Raw genomic sequence first — 23,613 nt, forward strand, 5'->3', positions numbered from 1 at the left:
AATGTGCCTTTAGTCTGCAGCTCATGCCACATATAAATAGTCTCACTGTTTAAGCTGCAGGTTTTGCCTCCTACGGTGATTTAGAACAGTTTATCCCTTCTCACAGGCAGTGAATCACTCCCAAGGAATATGGTTTTAGGGAAGCAATGGGCTGGAACATCTCTGGTGCTAGAACACACCCTGCAAACACATCATCTGCCATCATCGTAACATGCTGCTGGGACTTTATCATGAACATTTTGGGCTTCTTAAACTTACTGTGTGTCCTTGAAAGGTTTTAACGGGACGATCACAGCCAAGTCTGCATACGTGAATGCACATGTCAGTGCTGCAGGAGGCAAACGTAGTGTTGTTCTGCCAGTCTACATCCAGAGCAGGAGCTGTGAGGTACAAACAATGGAAGGAACATCAGGGAACACAGCACAGAAACAGCTATCCCAAATAATTTTCCTCCTGTCACCTATCTGGATCAAATGGACTAAAAGCTCGTTCTTGGCCTGTCACCTACTACCAGTTACAGGGACGACAGGGACTGTCTGAAGGGCACAAATTGTTTTTTCTCTTGCAGTGGATAATCTGGATGCTTAGCGTGGCATCTATTTACGAGAATCTTTTGGGTTAAGTTACATAAGAGGGGGCAAAACAATCCACCTCCACCCTCCCCGCTCCCGTATACACGTCTCTTGGGCCTTCTCTACCATTCATTCCTCTGTAAGCCAGTTCAGCAAAGAACCTGGGAAAAAACTAATCCAGAAAAAACCACGGATAATTTCAGCTGGGTCAGAAAAAAATGTTCCCTGTGAATCCCAGGCACGACACACGGGAGGGAGAAGCAGCAGGTGGCCATCTTCCTTTGCACCAGCTTTATGCAACCACTGACACAAACCTATTGTTCCGTGCAGACACGTGGATTAATAATACCTACATTCAGTTTAATTTGGTTGGGGATTGATTTAAGATAGGCACATTCATCAAGCTGATCTGAAATGAGAGGAAGAGTTTCTGTAGAGGGTTTGGCATTACCTAGGACTGAACTAATGAAACTTTGTACACAGATAGCACATGAACATGTAACTAGTGCCTGTGTGCAACAGACACACACTTTGCAAAAAGTGTGGAAAACCCAAAAACCCCCCCTTTCTACAGCACGTCACTGCAGACTAAAAGCATGCACAGGAGTAGGAGGGAACTTCTGACATACAGCTTGCTTGCGTTTCTATGAGTGCTGCTTGTTTTTTTGCTCAGGGAAGAGCTTAGCTGCCCTCCAGAGGATGACATAAGACTTGCTAAAACATAGAAATCTTCATTCTCAGCACACTCCTGTGAGAAGCAAGTGTGTCAGAACGAGACCAGCATATAGGAAGCAAAGTTAAATCTCTTTCTGGCAACAATACAAGGCAAGTTTATCATTAAAATGAAATCAAGAAAAGCCTTATGCAAATATGTTCAGAAAAATACTTTTGTAATACAGAGGTGAAAAGACACCTGTTCTCCCAAGCCTGTTGTATTTAAATATGTTTTTGCCTGTTACAATTTTTATGAACTGCAAAATGAGATTGATCTATGTCACCTTCCGAATCATCAGGTAGCTCTCTAAATGAGAATGGAGGGCTGAAATTGTTTCATATACAAACATTTTTTAGAATATTAATGAAAAAGCTCAATAATTCTGTGTGACAGGTAAGGAATTTCTACATTGCAGAAATATAAAGGAGATTTGTGTGAGGAAGGCAGGTTACTTCTGAGTTTCCCAATGAACATGAAAGGGGATCAGGAAACAGTAAAGGATTTTGTTTCTTTAACTGCCTGTTTGTCTTTCTTTTTGTGCTGCAAGCTTTGTATTACTGTTTCAGAGCAAACAAAAATCTATCTTCATTAATAGCAATATGCCTTCAGGGCTAATATCTAGTATGATATGTATGACTTGAAAAGTAATTTTCTGAGAGCTGTTGGCACCTAAAGCGATGGACTTGCTTTGCGGCATAATTTGAATCATAGCGTGTCAATAACCAATACTGATTCATTTATTGGTATGTTTAATCATAAGTTTACTGGATAAATACATGGTCTGGAAAAACAACCAAACATGGGTTTTGATGCAAGTAATCAAATTGCCACTGTCTCCAAAACCACAGGATACTAGCCAATTGCATAAAACCAATTAGAATGTCATCTAAAAAAAGCAGCAACAAATCCTTAAGAAATGCAGCTAAAATAAATCCCGACAATATTTAAGCTTTTTCTGAACAAATTTAGGTGTGATTCAGAATTAGAAGCTCAGAAGATAGAGTTAAGTGTCTGCAGGGAGTGATTCAGAGCACTTAGATGTCTAAAACTGGGTCATACAAATACCTCTTACAGTATCACTTAACCAATTTGTTCCTGCATGCATAGACATCCGTTCACATCTACCAGCAGATATGAAAATTGGATTATTTGACTCCATTTTAAAGAAATAAGCTTTGTGAATACATATTTTGATCAAGTGCCCTATGATGACTCATAGTTTTGCAAAGAATAATGAAACCCTAGAAGTTACTTATCCACTTCCGTACATATTTTGACCATAAAACCTTAAAGGTACATGGGAACATCAATGATAGAGAGGCCTTCAAGACCTAGACAAAGGAGTCTTCCTTATGTATTTTAAGATGACAGTTTTGTCCATATGGGTGTAAACTAAACAAGTTGTTGTAAAGCAGCTGAGAGTAAAAAATTTATGTTATTCCTAGGCCAACTATCCCCAGACTTCAAAGAAGTATGCAAAGAAGTATGCCACACAAGTATGTGTTAAAGGAACTGTACTCTGTCTAGACTAGACTTTTAATTGTTAAAATGTCACCTTTAATCCTTGTGCAGACAAGGTTTTCAGATTCCAGATATGGAAAGGAATTTGCTGTTAGTTTGTTCTGGCGAATAAGTGATGCAAAGAGGACAAGGTGAGGTCTTTGTGGCTTTAGACTTCTGTGAGGACAAAGACTCCAGCTTTTGGCCTATGAGCAATTTCCTTAATACCTAAATGCTTTACTTCCCTATGAAAACATACTTGAAATAATGAAAAAAAGAATAGAATTAACCTCTCCACATTTCCACTTGAGTTGTGTCTTATGGTCCAAAGACAAACACCATACATAATAAGAATTTTAAAACAAATCTATTAATGCAGATAGACATCGGCATATTGCATTGGAAGACCTAGTTAAGTTTTCAACTTGCTAAAAGCGGAATGGAGTGATATGTCCTTGATGCACATCACTGCTAAGACAGCTACATATCAGTGAACGTGATTCTGAAGGGGCAACCAAGTTCTGAATCCACAACTACTTGGATCAATAAATAGTTAGGGATGAGAAGGCTTAAGTGTCTCATTAACTACATCACTATACAGTGTGAAGTCTGGTTTTATGGAACAGTTATGATAGATAAATAAATGCCACAGTGAGAAAATCTGTCAGCAGACACTGACTCCTCCAAACTGACAGTTGCATTAATAAGCGAGAAGATGAGTGACAAAAATGCAGAGTATGGATCTGCTGTGTGCATGGACATACTTTTTGTCTTCTGTTGAATAACCATTTCAATTGCTACTGCATATTAATAACTCTGTGAAAATGTGAGAATGGAAACAACTAGAAATTGAGTTGAAAAGCATGCGAAAATTAATGTTTTAAAATTAGTAGCAAAATACGTGGATTTAAACACCAGTAAGCACCTTGCAAAAGCCTGCTGTATTTAAAACTGGGTTAGTTACAGTGAACACACAGGAAGATGAACATTTCTAGCATCAGAATCTGTAATGTTTTGGTGGTTTTAAACTCTGTTTGACTATGCCCCTCAAAAATTGTTCACTTTGACAACTTATCCAGTTTGGATCATGAATTCAGTCATCATCTAACCAGTCTGGTCTCAGGTGAATTTAAGATTATGTCAATGATTGCCTGTTACTCAAGATTACTTAGTATCTGTGACATCTCCTGTCTTCTTGAAGCAGACCAGATCTACAAAAGACCATCCAAGTAAGGTTTTGGTGCAGCAAGGTTTTGAAACTCAAGGTTGGCAACTGACTTCTGATAATCAGAGAAAGCAAATACTGAAGAACTTCAGGTCAAAATTAAAAGCTAAGAAATTGCTGAGGACCTTCATGCTTGCCGTGATGAATGCAAGCTGCATGAGAGATCCGGCTGCTTCTGTCTCAAGTAAGCTTCATTGCAACAGGAGCAGAAAGAGTGGAAGAGATCCCAGACACCTCCACGAAAGTCACTTCATAAATCACCACTTGGTAGTATTCAAGCACATAGGTAATGACAGAATCATTCAGCTAGGTAGACATGGCTGGTGTTTAAATCCTCTCCTAGAATCAGTTTGACTTTCAAAGCTGATTCTCACAGAACCCCATCTTTCTGAAAAAAGAATAAACCCACAAGCCACGATACTCAGGATAGTTAAAGCACAAAAAACTTCGTTCAAACTTCTCTCTGGCAGATAGGTTTTACAAAACGATACATTACATTGACAAAATTAAAAACTGCATTTCATTTTACTAACAAGAGTTATGCAGAAATTACCTGAATGGAAAGGAAACTGCTGTTTAGCTTCTCCTGTGTGAGCATCCCAAATTATTGTTGTCTGCATCCGAAGGAAGGGAGAAAAAAAAGATTAGTGACTGTTCAGCTCAGAGAAAACAAACAGAGACCACCCTCGCTGAGGAGCAATTCTAAAAGATGGACTGATAAAATTATTGACTGCAGAGAGCCTTGTGTGCTGAACAGCTGAAAAAACAGAAATCACTTCCAAATATTACAGAATAATAATCTAAGTGTAGATAAAGAAGTATCACGCCTACAAAGGAAGTAATGTAACTGCTAAGAATGGGCATATTCTCTCTGAATAATGCTAGAAGACAGCAGTACACATTTTTAATAAGTATTTTGTTACAGCTGTTTCACTCATCTTCTTCACATAAGACTTTTTCCCCTTTTCAAAGATGCAAGTTGAATTCTATTCCAAAACTACGTGATACTACATTTCTAACAATTAATCTACCAAGTGAAATGTTTATCTAGCAGCAGAGTACATACTACCTCTTGCCACTGTGGTGGCACAGACCAAAGTGTAACTTGCTTACAACAGGTTTAATCCATACTCACAGCACACGTAAGCAACTCCCCTGTAGGGCTCAATACCACCTTCTGAGTGAATTCTCAATTTATTGGGAGTTTATGATTCCAGAAAATAAATTAAGGATGCCTCATCTTGCTGATAATGGATCATCTAAAGAATCACTGCTGTTATTGGGAACGTAAGTTTGCCAGAATAATGGAACTACCATTGGAAGACAAGTGTAGCTGAATATAAGCCAGTATTAAAAGGAATAAAACTAAGTTTCCATTTTCACAAGTAGGTGAAAATATAGGGATTCATCTAGCCTACAAATCAGATGCACAAGCCTGAGCTAGTTTCCCTAGACTCCCTCTGTCAGTAGCTGGAGAGAAGCACTGTCAGTGCATCTCACTGTGACACAGGCCACGCAACCCATTGTTTGGAAGTGCCATTTTTCTCTCCAGATTTTGTAAAGGAAGCCAAGGATGACATACATATCTAATGTTTAGATATGGAAAGTTAGGCAAGATGAATGCTGTGTACTTTCAGTTTCAGTTTTAATGCATTTGTGCTCATCATCATCGGTCATCTGTTCATTTTAATCTCTAATATGCACTCAGCTGTAACTACGTCTTGCTTGATTTTGAGTTCAGAACTACCATTTTTTTTGCATATTTGCATAGGAAGCCAAATATATTTCATTCAAATAAAAGTGTTTCAATAATTAGATGAGCTAAAAGGTGCACTGTCTTTAAGATCACTTCCTTCCTGGAAATAGTTGATAAAACTACAACCATAAGTACTGGAAGCAGTTCTTTCCTTAACTGAGACACATTTAAGATGCAATTTTACACAGGGGGCAAATGCAGTTGTTTTTTTTAAAGCACAATCTTTTACATAAAAATAGTACACATTTATGCAGCCTCAAAAATGTAATCAACACACACTAAAACATATTAAAGAAAAGTAAACTCTCCAGGATGCCTGGAGGAGAAGAAAATAATCTTATGGAATTCAGCAGCACAAGCTCACTGAATCAGCACATTTTTATGTTAGAATAATGTATTTTTAAAACTCACTTTATCAACACCAGCACTTAAAATATAATTCCCCTTTTTGTTCCATTTCAGGGCAAATATTGGACCTTTATGTTGACCTAAGGTGCTTGCAAGGTTACCTGGAATAAAGAAAAGGTTAATATTACAAATTGTTTACAAATTAGCCAAATTACAGTTCACTGCTGTTTGATGCTTAAGAACAGTAAATGCTGTTTGACTTACCATCTTCTGTCCATATTCTTGCAAAACCATCATACGAGCCTGTAGCCAATAGTGTTCCATCACTCTGTTGGGATATATACAAATGGCAAAGGTCGATACTAGAGGAAATCTGTTTCAACCAACCTTTTCCTTTCCCTTCCTTTCCTTTTCTTTTCTTTCTTTTTAAAGGTTTGTGCATTGTGATTTATGGGAAATCTGAGTCCACACATTGAGACAGATTATACTATGATTAAAACTAAAGGTTATTACTGCAGACAGCAAAGCGGAAATAAAAACCCCTAACATACTGTGAAATACTGGGCTACGCCATCAGGTACGAGTCATTTAATCAAAAGGATTAGAAAAAGAAAACAAGATGTAACAAATTCTATGGGATTCTTCCAGATAACAAACAGATAGTACTTCTTAGACATAAAGAGCCTATAAAACATCAACAGATCATCTAAATCCTGTCTAAATCCCAGTTCAGTGAAATTCAGGCACTGATACTTGAAAGAAGGACCTAAACACCTAAGCCACCTACACTCACGGTTAACACCTCAAATGCTGTCTACCACCAAAGAAGCTGCTTCCTACCTGTCTGAACACAGACTCCCACACATGCTCAGAGGCATAGTACCATGATGGATAGCCTGAGAAAAGTTGGATTCACGGGTCCCAATTAGAAGAAAGCAAGCCCAGGAACTGTAATCAGCAAATTACATGTGTTGTGCTGAAGGAAGACCTTCACTGAAGGATATATCTCCTGTGCAGCCAACGATGCTAGAGTTATTGGGCCAGAATGAGAGTAATTAAAAAGGAACTTGACTCCGCAATCTGGTGAGACAGGTACTGTTAGAGCTGGGCATTTAGTCTTTAACATTTCAGCACCTGGATTAGGAGTGAGATTCACCCCATTTACCTCCAGGCATCCAGAAGTTGGGAGTTAGTTTAGGAGAGTAACCTAGTCTCCCTCTATAACTAAGAGCATCACACACCTCTGGAGTGTAATTCATGATCCCATTTGCTTTAGACTTCTGCCCAGACCACCACGAAGGCACGTCTCTCTTTCTGCTGACTTAGAAGGAGTCTAGGTGACTTGTTCAGATGGTTATATCTAAGGGAGTTGAATCCTACCCTTGGTACCAAAGGACATGATCTGAATATGGCCTTTAGAAATAATGTTTCTTATTATAACATGAATCACATAAACCAGAGAAGAACTGTTTTAATATCACCAGTGTGAAATTTTCACAGTGAAATATGATTAATATTGTGGTTCTAACTACACAATAAAGGCAGATGGCATTTCTAGTATCATGAATAGGAAATTAGGAAAAAGCATAAAATAATCCTTTGAAACGTATGTCCGGTCCAACCCTCCAAAAGCAGTGAGTCAGAGCAGTTGTAGATTTAACTCAAATGTATAACGATGTAGGGGGAAAAATATCAAAACCTAAGCCAACTTCACTGTGATACACACTTATTGGGACCACTGATGAGAACAAAGGTGATACAAGCAAACGGAGAAAAGGGAAGGAAAGCTCAGGGACTACATGTACTTTATCCAAATTTGTTCGTGGTAATTCACATTCTTTGGAAAACTCTAAGTAAGTTGGAAGCACTTCAAGTGTTTAAATTAGGCACATTTCCTTACATTAAGTACTAGCACAATGCAAGTGAAGTATCAGTGATCAATTAGGTCTGTAAAGGCAAGGAACTACTACAGGAAATACTAGAGGATGCCCTATATGTTTTGGACAACTTTTCTCATAACTCTTCTGCACCTTTGCATGTTTTCCTCTTTCAGTTACTCTTTTCCTACTATTCAATGCAGTTTTTCCCAAGTATTTTTCTTCACCGTGACATCCACAGGAAACAAGGAATGAATATTCTTGGGTTTTACCTTCAATTGCTTTGTTAACCTACCTCTGCTTTCCGTACTATTCACCAACTTCTTGCATTGTGTCAAGTATAAAATACATAGGGGAAGCTGATTTGTGCAGTGGCCTTATCTTTTACTTTTGTGAAGCACCTAGCTCACCTGAAGGACAATAATATTGCTGTAAAGATTAATTGAATCTTGGTCTCTGGCCAGCAACTGAGACTGTATGTAACCGCTAAGAATCCTTTCTGGTACTTAATTTTTAATCTGTTTTCCTATGAAAACAAGACCGATGTGATCACTCTGTCTGTACTAATATCTGCAAAACAGAGGGAACGCAAGTGATCTCAAAATTAATTAAGGTTCCTGCAAGGTGTTGTAAGTTCTTTTTACAATGCTTGGTGGCAGGAAGGAGACATGAAGCAGCCTTAAAGCTGCCCAAAGACACTGCCCAGACACTGGGGATCCTTAACAATACCTGTCCTCTCTGCTCACTTCAGTCTTCTCTGTGCAGGACCGTATTATCTAAGATATAAGGTTTTGCAGGATGAAAGTAAAAAAGGAATCAGGCAAGACAGTTCCACCCAGAAGGTGGGTAGGTAAAGAGAGAATGACTACACATGTGCCTACCAAGACAAAGACAATAACGTGAACATGTTTTGCTATGCACAGCATAATTCAAATGAAAGAGGGTCTTGATAGTCCAACTTCGAAAAAAGCTTTGCTGGTGCTTGTATCTCCTTACATGCCAAAATAAAGTAACTATGAAATGCAGATACATTATTAATCAGGCTTCACTACTACATAGATTGCTTGTTTAATCTTCATTCTTAAAGTTAGCCAAGTTTATTTTTACCCATGCTCCTAAAATAGAGCTATAAATACATCATTATTAAGCTTGAAGATGGCAACAGCCCTGGAAAATTATAGCATGTAGGGGAAAGTTCAGCCTATTATGAGTATTTGAAACAAGAGGTCAGTAGGTTAGGACAGAGCTCTGGTCACCTCAGATATAAAAGATATGGAGCAGCAGCTGTAATTGCCTCTGAATTAAATTTAGACAGTTAAAAACCATGCACAGTCTTAGAAGTTAGCTTACATTCCAGTCCAATGAAGTCACATCCTTATTGCTGGGGACATCGTGTCCTCCTTCTCTTATGCAGTGCCTCAAAACTAGTTGAGTGGAACCACTGTTGCTGTTTTCATTGAGATTCCATATTCTGGCCGTTGAGTCTCCGGATCTATAAAAGCAATTGTGCAGAGATGAAAACTCCTCTTGGTGGCGGCCCAGCAGACAATGAAAAACCTCTATTTCTGTTTTCATTGAGAGAACATCACAGCCTTTAAAAAGTAATTTTTCTTTCCAACCCTTCCTGCACTCTGTATAGTTTTTAAAAAATGCAAACACAAATTTAAATTATACATATCATCTGCATCCACATCATCATTTGCTTTATTCAGAGAATTTTTACCTAAAATACATTTGCTTGCTCTCTACATTTCACACTTCACACCTGAAGTCGGTATCGCCGTAACTGAGACAGTCTGGGGGAACTCCGCATGACAAACGTAACACCGTGGAGATCCCAATAAAGACAGAAACACAAAGGCTGCACCCACAAAAAGCGTGCACAGTCCCAGTAGCTCCCAACGGCTCGCCGAGTCCCTGGCATTCCCCCGGTGCTGCGGTAGGCTCTGACCACGGCGTGGCAGGACCTCCAGGGTCGCCTTGGCAGCACCCTCAGGGAAGGGGACCTCGAGCAGCGTGACAAAGGTGCCGCGGTGCCACCTCCCTGGTCCTGCCTGCGTTCCTCTGACATCTACTGCAGGAGCAGGAGGTGAACTTAAGGCCGCCTTTAATTTGGCCATGGCCCTTTCCTAAGAGACTTCTGCTCAGGACAGACCAGAACACAGCCTCTGGCAGAAGCTGTTTGCAAAACAGCCTCTCAGCATTAAATCAAGGTACAGAACCTCAAGATTAGGAAAGTAGAAAGGCAGTTGAAATTAATTTTTAAAATTCATCTCCATTTCATTTTTTAAATTCATGTCTACAGGCTCCTTTGCTGTCTGTAGCTTGGCTGCTTAGCTCACATTGTCCGAAAAAGTGGCAAAATATCTATCGACGTAATAGAGCGAGACAAATACAGCATCAGGATTTTAATCTTTTTTATAGACTGAATCTTTTCTAGGGAGATGTTTGTATTCCAGGCTGAAACTCTGATTTTGTTTAGAAAAAGTTGTGAGGAGGAAGTAAAGTGTTTATCATAACCTGCTCGTAAATAATATATCTATTTTCACTTTGCATAAATCTTTTTTTCAATGAAAAAGGTCTCTGAGGTCAGAAATCAATTTGCAATGGGGTGGAAGATACTGCACTTTCTAGTTTATTGGGATTTGTCTCTTGCTCCCCCCTCCGCCGCTTTTTTTTGAACAATCAGTAACAACAACAATCAAAACAATCGAAGTACCCTGGATTGCTTGTTTTGTCCAGAGGGCAAGTTTCATTTACATGCAGTAAGTAGAATCTTGGAGTAGAATTAGGATCTGTCTTGTATTTCCAAGAATTCATACAGTCTAGATGAAATTTCATTGTTGCTATACCTGATGTGTTAGCTTTTTCTTTTTTTAAAGTGATGACTAAAACTTCCTTTCCTATACACTAACAAGCAGAAAAAGTCTTCCTTCGAAGACTAAAAACCTAAGATCCATTTTTGCTTTGATAAGCCATGTTTTACTGAAAAGGAAATCCATTGCAAGAGAATATTAATTTTTCTTCTGGTCTACTAATGAAACATTTTAATTATTTATACTAGAAGTACCAGGCAAATTTTAAACACTTGACGTGTCTTTGAGTGCAAATATTGACCAGTCAAGTATCGAACTTGATTATCTTTGTCTATTATTTTACCAATAGTTTAGCCAAATTTTATATCAACAACAACAGTTCAACTGTAAAAGCAAAAATCTCTCTGCCTGTGTCAGTGGCTCTGAGCTCTGCGCTCTGCTGGGTCACGGCACGCCTGGAGAATGTGCCCCATCGCCTCTGAACACTTTGAGTCAAGCTGAGATGTAATGGCTGGCCAGGGCTTTGCCAGCCTAACCGCAAGCTACTGCTGTACAGCCATTCTTTAATTTTTGGCACCTATCTTTCATGTTAGTGATTAAGAAATAATTCAAATCAGGACAATTTTTGCCACCATACAGAGCTATGACTGTAATATAACTCCTTATTTCTTCAGAGGTCTGGAAAACTGAACAACAATTTTGCACATTGGCTAGAAAATAAATTTTTACTTGTGATAATTTACAATAATGGGAACATAAGTCTTTCATAGGCTTGTGTTATTGGTTAACATGCTAAGTAGGAAAGCCCTTCAGTGCTGGCTTCTCCACTATATAAGACTCTGGGCCAGTCCTGCCCTTATTGTAATAATCCAGTTTGTTACTGGACCCTGTGAATAAAGTACTCAGTCACTTGGCTATCAAACACAATATCCTATTTGCTAGTTCTAAAAGGGTTATGTTTTGTTTTTCAACAGTTTTATTTAGTCAGTTTTCTGGCAATGCTTGGGCAATCTTATTTTCCAGTATTTTAATTTTGTTTTTCCATTTTCTTCTTCCTAAGGCTACATAAGCTATTATGTGTCCCTGCAGAGAGGCTTTATAAGCCTACCAGTGTGTGGCAGGGGTATTTGTGTGTCTTCCCTTTTGTTGCTGGGGAAAAAAAAAAAGAGTATTCTCTGCTCTGGAAAGTATTCCGATTTCTGTTGAATGATTCAGTGAACCCTGCCTTATTAGAGGACCATAGTTCAAGCACAATTCAGAAAGATATTTAATCTCCTTAGCCCACAGAAGCATTTCTATCTGCATGATAAAGCAGCTCATTCCAACATGCAAGTCATGAACACTTGAGTAATAGGTATACTGTTCTGCACTATGGTAGAGTACTGCCAAATTTTAGGAAGGCTAGTTCTGAAAGAATTTTATTTCATGCTCTCTAGCCCCGGTATAATCATGAATCAAGATGGACAAATGTTTGCAGAATTTTATTTGTGACATATAAAATCTCCATTCCATAACTGTCAGCGTGGAGGTTAAAATAGCTGCAGTTGGGGTAAAGAAATTTGCAAGATGGTTGTTGAACCTTGGTATTTCTAATCTTCAGCTGCAAGTCCTATAATCAGTGTTATTTGATATGCAATATTGCTAATGTGCATTTAATACTTCTGGCTCAAACAGGTTAGACTTTTGATTAGTTTATTTTAAAAGAGATTATTAAAAGCATAAAGGGAAGGAAAATCCTCCTCATAATATACACACCTAACTTCTCCTTAATAAAGCAGGTCTCTTAAAGTAAGCACTTACACTTCCTAGGCAGTCAGTAGAGGGAAGTGCCTCGGAAGTATCCAGAGGGACATCTCTGACCCACCGACTCGACAACATTGCTCCCTGCAACAGGTTATTCAAGCAGACCTCGCCTAATAGCTGACGGCTTTGCATTAATGGATTTGATGCAATGAGGAAACTGGCCCCAGTAAAGTCACCTGCTAATGAATAAGCACTTACAGTTAGCAGAATTAACACCTGGTGCTGACTAGGGGGGCGATGTGTGAAATGAACCCCCTCAACCCGCTAATTCAAAAGGATTATTCAGAAAGGTAATTCCCAGTGGATCCTAAACCACTGATATGAGAAATACAGTAACTCAAAGTATTATATAAAACCCACAGTGATGACAGGAGAGGGCCTAGAAACATTCTGTCTTGACTCTGACAGAGACAGCCATAACTGAAAGATCTTGGACAACAGCTTTCGTGGCTAATTATTTTGCTGACTACGGAGAGCAAAGGTGCATGGAGCACTCTGCAAGAGACAAAGTTCCCCTGTGTGAAAGAGGCCGGTATAGATCAGCAAAGATAAGCAATGATACCTACTGTTAGTGGATTTTGGGAATGAGGCCAGGTCCCTCTGCTTCACAGCTACAAGAATTACTTGAAGGGCATGGCGGGATGTAACAGAACGGAGCGCGCTCTCGGAAGCAGCAGTTGAACACGCTAACAGAAACATCCTAAATTCAACTGGAAAAGCTTTTGGAGTTCAAGGCTCTAGCAGCCTTGACGTTCACAGTCCGTCCAGTTCCATACTGGGAAATTCAAGCATGTTCAGGAACACTCTGGGTCACTGGACCATGATGACTTATGCTAGAAAACTGATAGGTTATTCCCTGGCCAGATTTTGGCCTGTTTTAATTAGCACTCTTGCTCCGGGCCCTGATGTTCTCTCTGAATAACTCCTGGGCATGGCTTGGTGGTTACAACGTCCAGAGACGATTCCCAGTGTGCAGTTTGTTTGGCAGCCAGGACCGTTTGCTAGCACAGACACCGGCCGTTCTGTGCCAGTTGGCCTCAGTGCCTAGGAATATTCCCAGGCATGGTTAGTTTACTAATGCGGACGAAGCCGTAATGGGCTTCTGCACTACCCAGGGAACATAACCATCTGTAACAATTTACATGTGTCATAAAATTAAAACTTAGATATTGAAAGACATCTCATGGAAGAAATCAGTCTTTGAAGAGGAAGACAATTAGCTTTTAAGAGCAAAATTGGAATTATGGTTGGGAATGGCCAAATCTTGAGATTTAGCCAAGCACCTACTTTGTTTTTTGTTTGTTTTTTTTTTTTTTTTTTTTTTAACCTGTTCAAAACACTGTATGCAACTACTTGTTTTGGAATGTTGATTTCCTTCATAAAAGGTAATTAATCCTCTTACATGGCTGTATGTATGCACTTTACTGTACTATTACAATGCTTCTGTTCAAAACATCTAAGCATTCTTCTCATAGGCATCTGGTGACAGTCATGCCTTTGATAGCCTTTACTGGTATTCCTAGTCTCCTCCATCCTCCACTTCAAGGGTTATGGGTGTGGCGGAGGAAGAAGAGCACCTACAGAATATATTTTTTCTGGCTATTTGATCAGAGAAATTCCTGTCTCCACTGTTTTGGTTTTTTTTTTAAATAGCCCTTTGCAAAGTCCAGAGAGTATCTATTCCTTTGCTAGCCTTCACACCCTAAAAATCATAGCAATTGGTAGATGGGACATCAAATATCAAAATCCCTTTCTACCAGTGGGATACTCACTAATCTGGAAACCAATGCTCTGGTTTAGGGTAATTCATTCTACAAACAAATCCCCTTACACAGCTTGCTTCAGATTAGGTTGTGAACCTGCATTATTCTTTCAGTGCTTTGAAGATTACATCAGGTTGCTGTCTAAACTGCCGCTAATTGTTAGAAAAATTTATTGCTTGTGTAACAAGGCTTGAAGAAAATAATTTGCCAGGAATTGAGATTCGATTGTGCTAGGCACTTTATAAACAGAACAAATGTGTTATTTCCTTTATTTAATAGTTAGGTTTTTATATGCCTTTTTTAAGAAGACAACAGATGGGTACTATCGGGCAGATGGGAAACCAGAAGAAAACTACGGACTGGGCAGCACAATATGGCTATTACAGAATCTAACAATTCAGTGTTCGTGCATCAGACTAACTGCAGTTTTCTTTTTTGAAGCATTACTTTGTAAAGGACAAACAGAACTGCAGCATACTGTAGATCTCGGGGAATTTCTCCCCCTTGTTTAATTGGTGCTGTAACACATAGTTTACCTGTAGATGATAGCTTGCACTATTATTATACCAGACATCTCAAATGCTTCTTTGTGCAGTGGCATAATCAGTCACTCAGCTCTCTTCCTTCAGTTTCATTTTCTTCTGTGCATTCTATGCCATTTCACTCACGTAAGCTTCATCAGGCACTCACTGCTGCATCACCTGAAGGCTAACTGCATCACATACTTGTCTCTTATGAGCAGGCTAAAATCTGATCAAGATGCACATGGATCTAAATTGTTTGCATTTTCATTGCATTGCCATTAGTCTGCATAAGACACAGCACCTGACTGTACTTTCTAACCACGCACGTATTTATGTGCTTCCAAAATCAGTAGCAAAGCTTATAACCACGCATGTATTTATGTGCTTCCAAAATCACTAGCAAAGCTTATTAAGAAAGACGTATTACACTGAAGGTAAAGCTTAATTGAAAGGATAATGAGATGGTACTCCTCTATCTTAGACTTCTGAGTAATGGTTCTGATTATCACCCTCCAGGTTTACCTGAAGCTGTGTAAGATATCGCTGTCCCAGGGATCCATCTACCAATGCTTAGCACCCTGTAGCAAAGTTAAACACTCACTGGTTCTTCAGACACTGCAGTGCATACTCTGGTTTATTAAATGGTCCACCATTTAAACTATGCACACTAGGACTCCAAACTACAGATCCTAGGGAAGCAGTCGAGTACGGCAAGCATTGGCAGAGTGGTGACTCAGATACCGGGAAGGAGTTACCAATGCTAAAGCCAACAGCTGAGGTCTGAGCACCTATACGTGACTCCCTATGTAATGAGTTGAGAGATGTAGGTACCTGCAGAGGGACAGAGCACTTGAGCAGATGCCTAATTTCAGCTGTGCAGATATTCTCCAGAATAAAGCAGCATCTTCACTTCATCTCAGGCGCCACCAGGTGTCCCTAAAGAATAATTCTGTATGGTATCCTTTCACCCCACCGATTGTCCTTTAGATAATAATGCGGGTGTGCTAACTGATCACCTGCAGACTGTTCTCCATAGAATTCAAATAAATACCATAATGGATAAGTTTACTATTAAATAGTATATTGTTTAGGATGACAGGGCTAAAGGAGATCTATTGTATCAACAAATACAGTCCCTTTATTTGAATGATCCTAAATATGAGAGGTATTTTTCTCAAGACAGCCCGTGAAATTCTAATTCAGCTTGTCTCCACTGCAGGAAAGCTCTTCCAGATTTTACAAAACCTTCTCTAGATTTTCATCTTTAATAAGAAACAACCATGAAAACAATTTAATGAGGTTAACTAAATTCTTCTTAGTTTTCGAGGTTTTCTTCACTATTAGGCCATGATTTAACATCTACGGGTAGTCAAAGCATTTAGGCATACCTTGAAAAGTTAGAGTAGTAGTACAGGAGCGTGCTTGTTCAGGATCATTTGATGTTGATCTACAAATCATTATGGAGGCAGTAACATTTCCTGCACATCACAGATTCTTTGCCTTCCCTTGATTCACTTATTTTTCCTTGAAAAGATACTCTCAGATTTCAGCTGGGATGATTAAGGAGTATCATATGTTACAGTTCTTCCACATTTGTCAATCCTAATTTTTATTTATTTACACATTAAATAAATCTCTTTTTATGGCTCACTCAACTGTATGCTGGGAAGGGACAATCTGTGTGAAATAACTGTTTTATACTTGCCTATTTTAACTGGAGACTGACCTTAATGATCACGACTTCCCTTCTTAATAATAATCATTTGCTAGGGATAAGTAATACTGCCATGCAATATCGCCTGAGACACTAGAAAACTGAGTGGGTAGAGGAATACGGTTAGTAGAAAATACAGCAAATGCATAGCATAGGAGTGTGGCTGCTATTACTGCTCTTGTTTATCATGGGGTCACCCAGGGACCCTATCACAAACCAGAAGACCCACTGAGCCTATGGAAAAAAAAGAGCTGAAACCCTAAGTTTTTCATCCCAAAACCCTACATACAGTTTTTGCAAATTCTATCACTATATCCAATTAAAATTAGTAAAAGAAGATACTTAGCGCTACAGATGCTAAAAGTACAATCAGGCCTGGACATTACAGAAATGAAGCATATTCAGCAGGATTCTGTTTTCTAAAAATCCAGTTTGTTGTCTGAAATTATTCTTTGGAAACTTCAGTCTTTACTCTTGTAGAGATCTTGTGCTGTTTATCCAACCTGGTATTTATTTCTCCTATTTATTGTTTCCTATCTGCACTCTAATTCCTTGTTTTCATGTGTTAAGTCAACAGAGAGAAGATGACTATTCTGATGATCTTGCAAAAAGCTGGAAATAAAAAAGGGACTCTCTTCCTTGTAAGAAATGTGTTCTGATACTGCTAACAACTTTAAGTGATGAAGACCCATTTATCTCTAACGTTTATCAGCTTTCCTCCACGCTCCCAGCTAGACTTCTTAAACTTAGCCTTCATTTTAAGGTTTAACTTTAAACATGAACAAACACAGATTCCAACAGTGTCTGTATATAGCTCTTCGGGTATGTTTACATTAGCATTTTTGTTTGGATCAAAAGCGCTTTTCTGTAAGTCAGTCTCCTGACTGTCCCACTTACCATGCTTTGGTTGCCATTGCTGAGCAGGCCTGCAGAACACAAACTAGACTCCTTTCCAATGACACTCAACCAAAACATGCCCTCAAACCACTCCTTAATGTTCAGCTCATCGGACAAAACTAGGTCCAGCCTGAAGCCCCCCTGTATGAACAGTGGTGACATAAGGTCCTCACACAATAGTGCTGCTCTACAGATCTATTCCTGTTTGTGCACCACGCTAACGCAGACATAGCCAAAGAGAAAAGAAAACATGGATGCCAAACTTTGAGACACCACTGTGAACCATTAACCAAGAGCAGTAGATTACATGAACTTCAAATACTCTGAGAATTATCCATAGTTATTTTAAAAACCTTTAAAAAAATGTATGTGTGCTCAGGGCCACAGAGCGCACAACTTAAACGTGCAAATGCTTCATATTCTGCGTCACCTTATAATTACTTAAGTGCTACATAGGTACAGTACTGCTGAAAAAAACAGCTTCAGGCTGAAAAAACAGTGAAGAGAATACTCGTTCTTCTCTAGTATACACTTGCAAGTTCTTGCATCTCTAAATACATTCTAATTGCAGCAGCTGGTTTCAGTCATTGTCTTACCCAGATGCTAGCAGGTCACTGACAGGGTTCCAGGCACAGATGAACACCTCTGATTCATGACCCCGAAGGACTGTTGCTTTGTTAGGAGGAATTTCAACATCCCCGTCAATTTCCATTGGCTTTGAATGATTATCTGTAAGGAGATATATCACAATAAGTAGTTTGCAAGGTGCTGTTAGGTCTGCTTTAGAAGACTTTAGGCTACCCATGGCCTAAAGCTTACAGCAACGTATACACTACAAATAATATTCTGTGTTGTGTCACTGACCATATTACTCTATTTTGTTCCCTATGATGATTCAAATTTATGGTATTTCCTCAAAATGTAGAGTTTCCCAAAATATTTTCTATAAATGCACGTAGCTTTTCTTCCAAAGAATAGTTAGCATTTATTTCAGTATATATTTTTTTTTTTTGAAGCTGGCTTCGTTAAAAATGACTTACAGATTTATTAAAGTAGCAGACTGCCAGGTTTGAGAAAAGCTTTATGCTGTTTTTTTAAAAAGTAACATACAGCACATACTTTTTCTTACACAGCGTCCTGTAAGTAATATGTGCGCTACTCGCAGATGAAGAATATACCAAGTAAGGGCTTAATTCCCTGAGCATGGCAGGGGAACAGTGAGTGATCATCTTATCAAGGATATCAAAATATATGTAAAGGTACCAACTGAGGCACAGATATACTTAACCTTCATGCTGTAATTCTGGGGTTCTTTAGACTGCAGTCTAAGTAACTTTCTTTTATAAAGCTCTTTCATTTCCTTAAGGAAAAAAAAGTGAATTTAAAATGATGAACTCCTCTTAGTGGCAGCAGTTCATTCCAATCTGCATCATGAACCATGTTTTCACTCCAGATTTTCATTGCTTCAGTATAAATCTTCCTCATTCGGCTCAAACTACGCTTCCTGGCAGCAACGCAAGATTATTATCCTCTGCGAACAAGACCAACCAAGGACAGGTAACACACTGAAACAGCAGATGTTACACACAGAAGTGTGGCCCATTTCGCAGAAAGCATATCCAAGAGTGGACAGCTGGCAGGCTGGGGGAAAGGCAACCTCATGTTATCTAATCAATGCCTTGGCCAGCCGATCTGCTCTGATTGATCAAAATGCAAGTTCTCTTCCTGGGTTAAGTCTTTTAGTTAGTCATTCTTTAATCACATATGGAGATCTATAGGTTCGCAAGTGGAATAATTATGCTCCTTTATTGCCACATGTTTATGGCATTTAAAATCAGCCATCTGTCCTGATACTCAAGCTCTGCTGAGCTATTGCCCATCGACTGGCAAAACAGACTGTGACGATGCACAACTGCCATCAGAAGGAAGATCTCCAGATTTCTACCCTTACCCAGGCTTTCACATACCCTGTTTTGCTCTGCCTAATTTATGCTGAGTCACACAAGTAGCACTTCTCATTGCATGTTTGGTTAGGTACCCTGTTAACTATGTCTGTGCCATACCTATGCCATAGATGGAATGGAATTCGCATGTAATTCAACTAGTCGCATAGCACCGAGTAGCAAAATTAGAAAACAACTAACAGTGGTTTCACAGCTCACATTTCTAATTCCAAATATCTGTATTTTTAACTACGCTTATTACTTATGGACTTGTTGCATAAAACTAAACATATTACAAATGCCTATTTGTTAAAATCTACACCTATGCTGAGTCCCTATTTAAGCACTGTGCTTGATAATTCCCTATGTGTATAACTGCTAAAATGAATACTGTCAAGATATACTAGTACTCGAGATTTAGCCTGACACTAGCAGCTGGGAACTTTGATATGTTATTCTCAGCAATCAGGGCAATGATGAGCAAAGCACTATTAAAACCCATCAGAAGATACGAGTCTAGAACTTGCAATCCTCTATTTCTCAGCACAGCACAGAATCACCAGGTTGAAAGCATATTTTCATGAGAAAAACAGCAGCATGGTAATGGCTATGCATTCATCTGTGTCCTGTTCACAGTGTGGGTTGGAAGCTGGGGGTAAATCAAGAAGAGCTTTCAAGTGTTACAATTTGAAAAATTTAAATGAGATGCTACTCTTACCACATACGATCCTACTGTTACCTGCCTGGCTCTAAAGGCAGAGCTGATTTTCACTCTCAAATAAAACCAAATGACAGCTTAGAAACAGCATTACTCCGAAGTCCCAGAGTCACAAGGTGCTATGAGAGCAAGGCCATCTGATACTTAGAAATATGTTTCGTTTGTACATGGCCAGATGGAGGAACCTAGATACACACTTTGAATGTTATTAACTGCTATGAAACCCCCCCCACAAATAGTCATGCTGTGAGAAAGAAACCTTGATCGGCTGATACCTGCATTAGTACATGCAAGACTGACTGGCCTCTGGGAGCAATGAAATACCTGCAGGATTATTTTCTATTGTCTTCCAGTAATGATTTTGACACTATAGCTTTGGTGGTTCAGGGGAAAAGGGAGGGAAAGATGAGGAGTCTTTCAGAAATCGTTCGCAAATGCTCACATTGTATGTGTTTTCTTCCTATTTTCACCAGTAGTCAGGAACGTTCATATTTAGTGTTACTATTAAACACAAAAATTAAAATGCCCTGTTGAACAAATGGGACAGTTCATGCGTCTCCGATACTGCTTCAGGCTCTTAGATTCAGATAGACACTAGCGATATAAAACGGGTACGATTACGGTAACAACAAAGAACTGAGGCAACCCCTGAGGACAAGACAGCACCCTCGTAAGGGTGCTGAGCTCCTTACACAGCACGAGCTCTTGCGAGCCCTGGTCTTGTGAAAATTTGGCTTTCCTATGGATGCAGCAACAATGTGTGCATGGAGAATGAGAATAAATAGGTAAGTAAGATACAGTAATCATCAAGAATAGGCTTCTTTTTTCTTAAAGCATCTTCAGAGTAGAAAGCTCTTGGTTAAGACCTCATTTGCACAAAGAATGCTTCTGAGGGTGTCTCTGAAAGAGAGGACAGTTCTACCGAGTGCAACAGACCCTCATAGGTGAAAAACTGAAGTCTGCAGGTCACATAGTGGAGGACTCTGCCCAAATGTTTTCCAAAGGCCAGAGACTCTTTGGTTAAGTCTACGCTATGTTATTCTAATTTTTTTTCCTCAAATGTATTAAAAACCCCATCAATGGAAATTAAAAGTCATATTCCCCCAAACTATTATGATGAAGCTTTTTAAAAAAAAAATATAACTCTAACATACCAGTAATATTAACTCTATCTCCAAATTAAAAAAAGATGTATTTTTAAGATCTTACCAGTGCTAACCCTGTCTTTTCTTAGGAAATGTGTTTTTTCACTTAAATCTTTGACAGGGCTTTCACTGAAGTTGTTCTTTACGGCTGTAGTTACAATAAATGAACTGGGCTCAGTCTTTTTTCCAGAGCTTTATTTTTCTTCAACCCAAGCCAATCCTTGCAAATATAATGAAACAAACGACACTAAAAATATTTGAGTTGGAAAACAATCCAAAGTTTGGCTCCATTTCTACATGACGATTTTTATTTTTTCTACTAATTTTTTATGTGACCCAAAGCTGAAAACACTACTCAGGAAGCAGCAAGAGAAGGCAGCAATTTTATTTATTTAGTATTTGAATCTGCACCTCCAACTGTTGTTATTGTTAGATTTTTTTTCTGTCTCTTCCCTTTCTTAAATCAAATCACCCTATCATATTATATTGATAACACCACACACAAAAAATATATTAAATATATTAACACTTTTTTGGGAAGACTTATCGTGTCAGGGAGAACTCCATGTCAGAATAAATGCAAACTAGGTAACTTCCCAAAGACATCTCTTTCACCTGCTCCCCCCATCCTGCTTTTTTATGACAGATATGACTAAGGACTAGCACACTACCCAAACCCATCCCACTATATGCCAGTTCTGCGGAATCCATCAACAGTGAAAATGAAGGTTTGGGAAGTTTCTCACACCTTTCGTATCAGCGGTCTTTTCTACCCAGCTGGTCTCCCAGCTTCTACCTTACCTATTTTACATCCTATCCTAAACTTTTGTCCAATCCTACCTTAAACCTTTTGTCCTAACCTAAGCTCTTGCCAGACCCTTTGCTTTAGTCTATCCTCGACTAAACAGACTCTCTGAATGTGGTGATAAGGGAAAAACTAAGGCTGGATATACAGTTTGCCCTGCATAAGCAATGAAACAAAGGGTATGACCCTTTTGCTATTTCATTAATGTAACTACATTTTTCTAACTATACTACAAAAGAGGGAAATACAATTGTAAGTATTAATCAGACCCAGCCAGTAAACTGCCAGCTAGATTTGTTAGTCTTTATTTCTAGTGGTTTCTGGTAATTATGGAGGCAGCTCTCTTGGACTTTATTTAAACAGGTCTGTTCGAGGGTGAGAATGCCAGCTCTGCAGTTCTGTGTGCATCTCCCCTGTATAATCCTCATCTGAGTTGTGCTACATCCCCTTGCTGATATCCTCTGAATGCCTCAGACAGAAAGGTTATAGTCCGCCCAAGGCGAGGGAGGCACCCAGATCAGAGAGTGGGCTATCCCTGGATTTCTCAGCAGCTTCTCTCCAAAGCCTCCTTCTCCTTAAATTGCCGAGCTCACCTCTTCACCCAGGATGACCACCTGGCACAAGAGCAGCTGTCAACAACACATGCCAGCTGCCCAGCTACTCCTCAAGGACTTTCTGTCTTCCCATTGCCGCTGCTCAGTTAACTTGTCTGCCTGGTAGGCTGCTTAGCCACAGTAACACTTTGAAATTTGCTGTCTGGTGGAATCTCATTCATTGACACATATCCTACCCCTGCGAAATTTTACTGGACAACAGGGTATCATGTTCTTGCATCCTGCTCCAGACAGAGCTCTTGGATGGTATTAAGTCATACAGGACTTCTCCTCCTCAACTCTCCAAGGAAGGTCTGCAACTGTTCATGAAAATCCTTCTATTAAAAATTGCCGAGAGAATTATTATTTTTTAATAATAAAATGGCAGATCTGAGAATCAAGGCTTAGAGTGTGGTCATACATCTGAACTGATCTGCAAGGCTTTTCTTTTATTAATACCATAGTATGAGTGTTTCTTCAGATCAGAAGGAAATAAGTCTGAGTGGTTCTGTATTAGTGATGAACTGATAATCAGTTTTCTACCTTAAGAATTTGGTTTTTTTTGGTCCTGACACAGGAAGACATTCCCCCCAAATTTTCATAAATCAGCTGAAGGAAAGTGGCAACAAACAAAATGTCAGCGTTTGATACATTTAAAAGTGCTTTCATTTCTGTTTGCACCCTTTCACATATGAAATAAGTTCAATTTCAAAACAAAAGGTCAGTTGGAAGTAAAACATACGCAATCTGTAGTCAAAAAGCAGATTAATATTTTCAATTTTTTTCAGAACTTTTTCTACAATTGCTTTCTGAAATGAAAAATGTAATTTAAATAATTGCAGTTTTATTAGGGGAAACTATCCTGTCTAACTGGAATTCTCTGAAGAAAAACCTGGTTT

The 23,613-nt window shown here is 39.0% G+C and overlaps 1 protein-coding gene across 2 annotated transcripts in view; it reads right to left on the reverse strand.

Moving 5' to 3' along the window:
* Positions 1 to 23,613, reverse strand: part of TBL1X (transducin beta like 1 X-linked) — a 203,188-nt gene that overhangs the window by 11,772 nt on the left and 167,803 nt on the right. For both annotated transcript variants that reach the window (XM_069770431.1, XM_069770432.1), the window contains exons 7-12: positions 18,107 to 18,239; positions 9,344 to 9,485; positions 6,381 to 6,444; positions 6,180 to 6,277; positions 4,566 to 4,626; positions 259 to 380 (exon numbers count right to left, since the gene is read on the reverse strand). In XM_069770431.1, the coding sequence (XP_069626532.1) occupies positions 259 to 380; positions 4,566 to 4,626; positions 6,180 to 6,277; positions 6,381 to 6,444; positions 9,344 to 9,485; positions 18,107 to 18,239 (620 nt within the window). The remainder of the gene's footprint in view (positions 1 to 258; positions 381 to 4,565; positions 4,627 to 6,179; positions 6,278 to 6,380; positions 6,445 to 9,343; positions 9,486 to 18,106; positions 18,240 to 23,613) is intronic.

The sequence above is a fragment of the Haliaeetus albicilla genome, chromosome 25 (assembly GCF_947461875.1).
Source record: "Haliaeetus albicilla chromosome 25, bHalAlb1.1, whole genome shotgun sequence".
Classification (NCBI taxonomy): Eukaryota; Metazoa; Chordata; class Aves; order Accipitriformes; family Accipitridae; genus Haliaeetus; species Haliaeetus albicilla.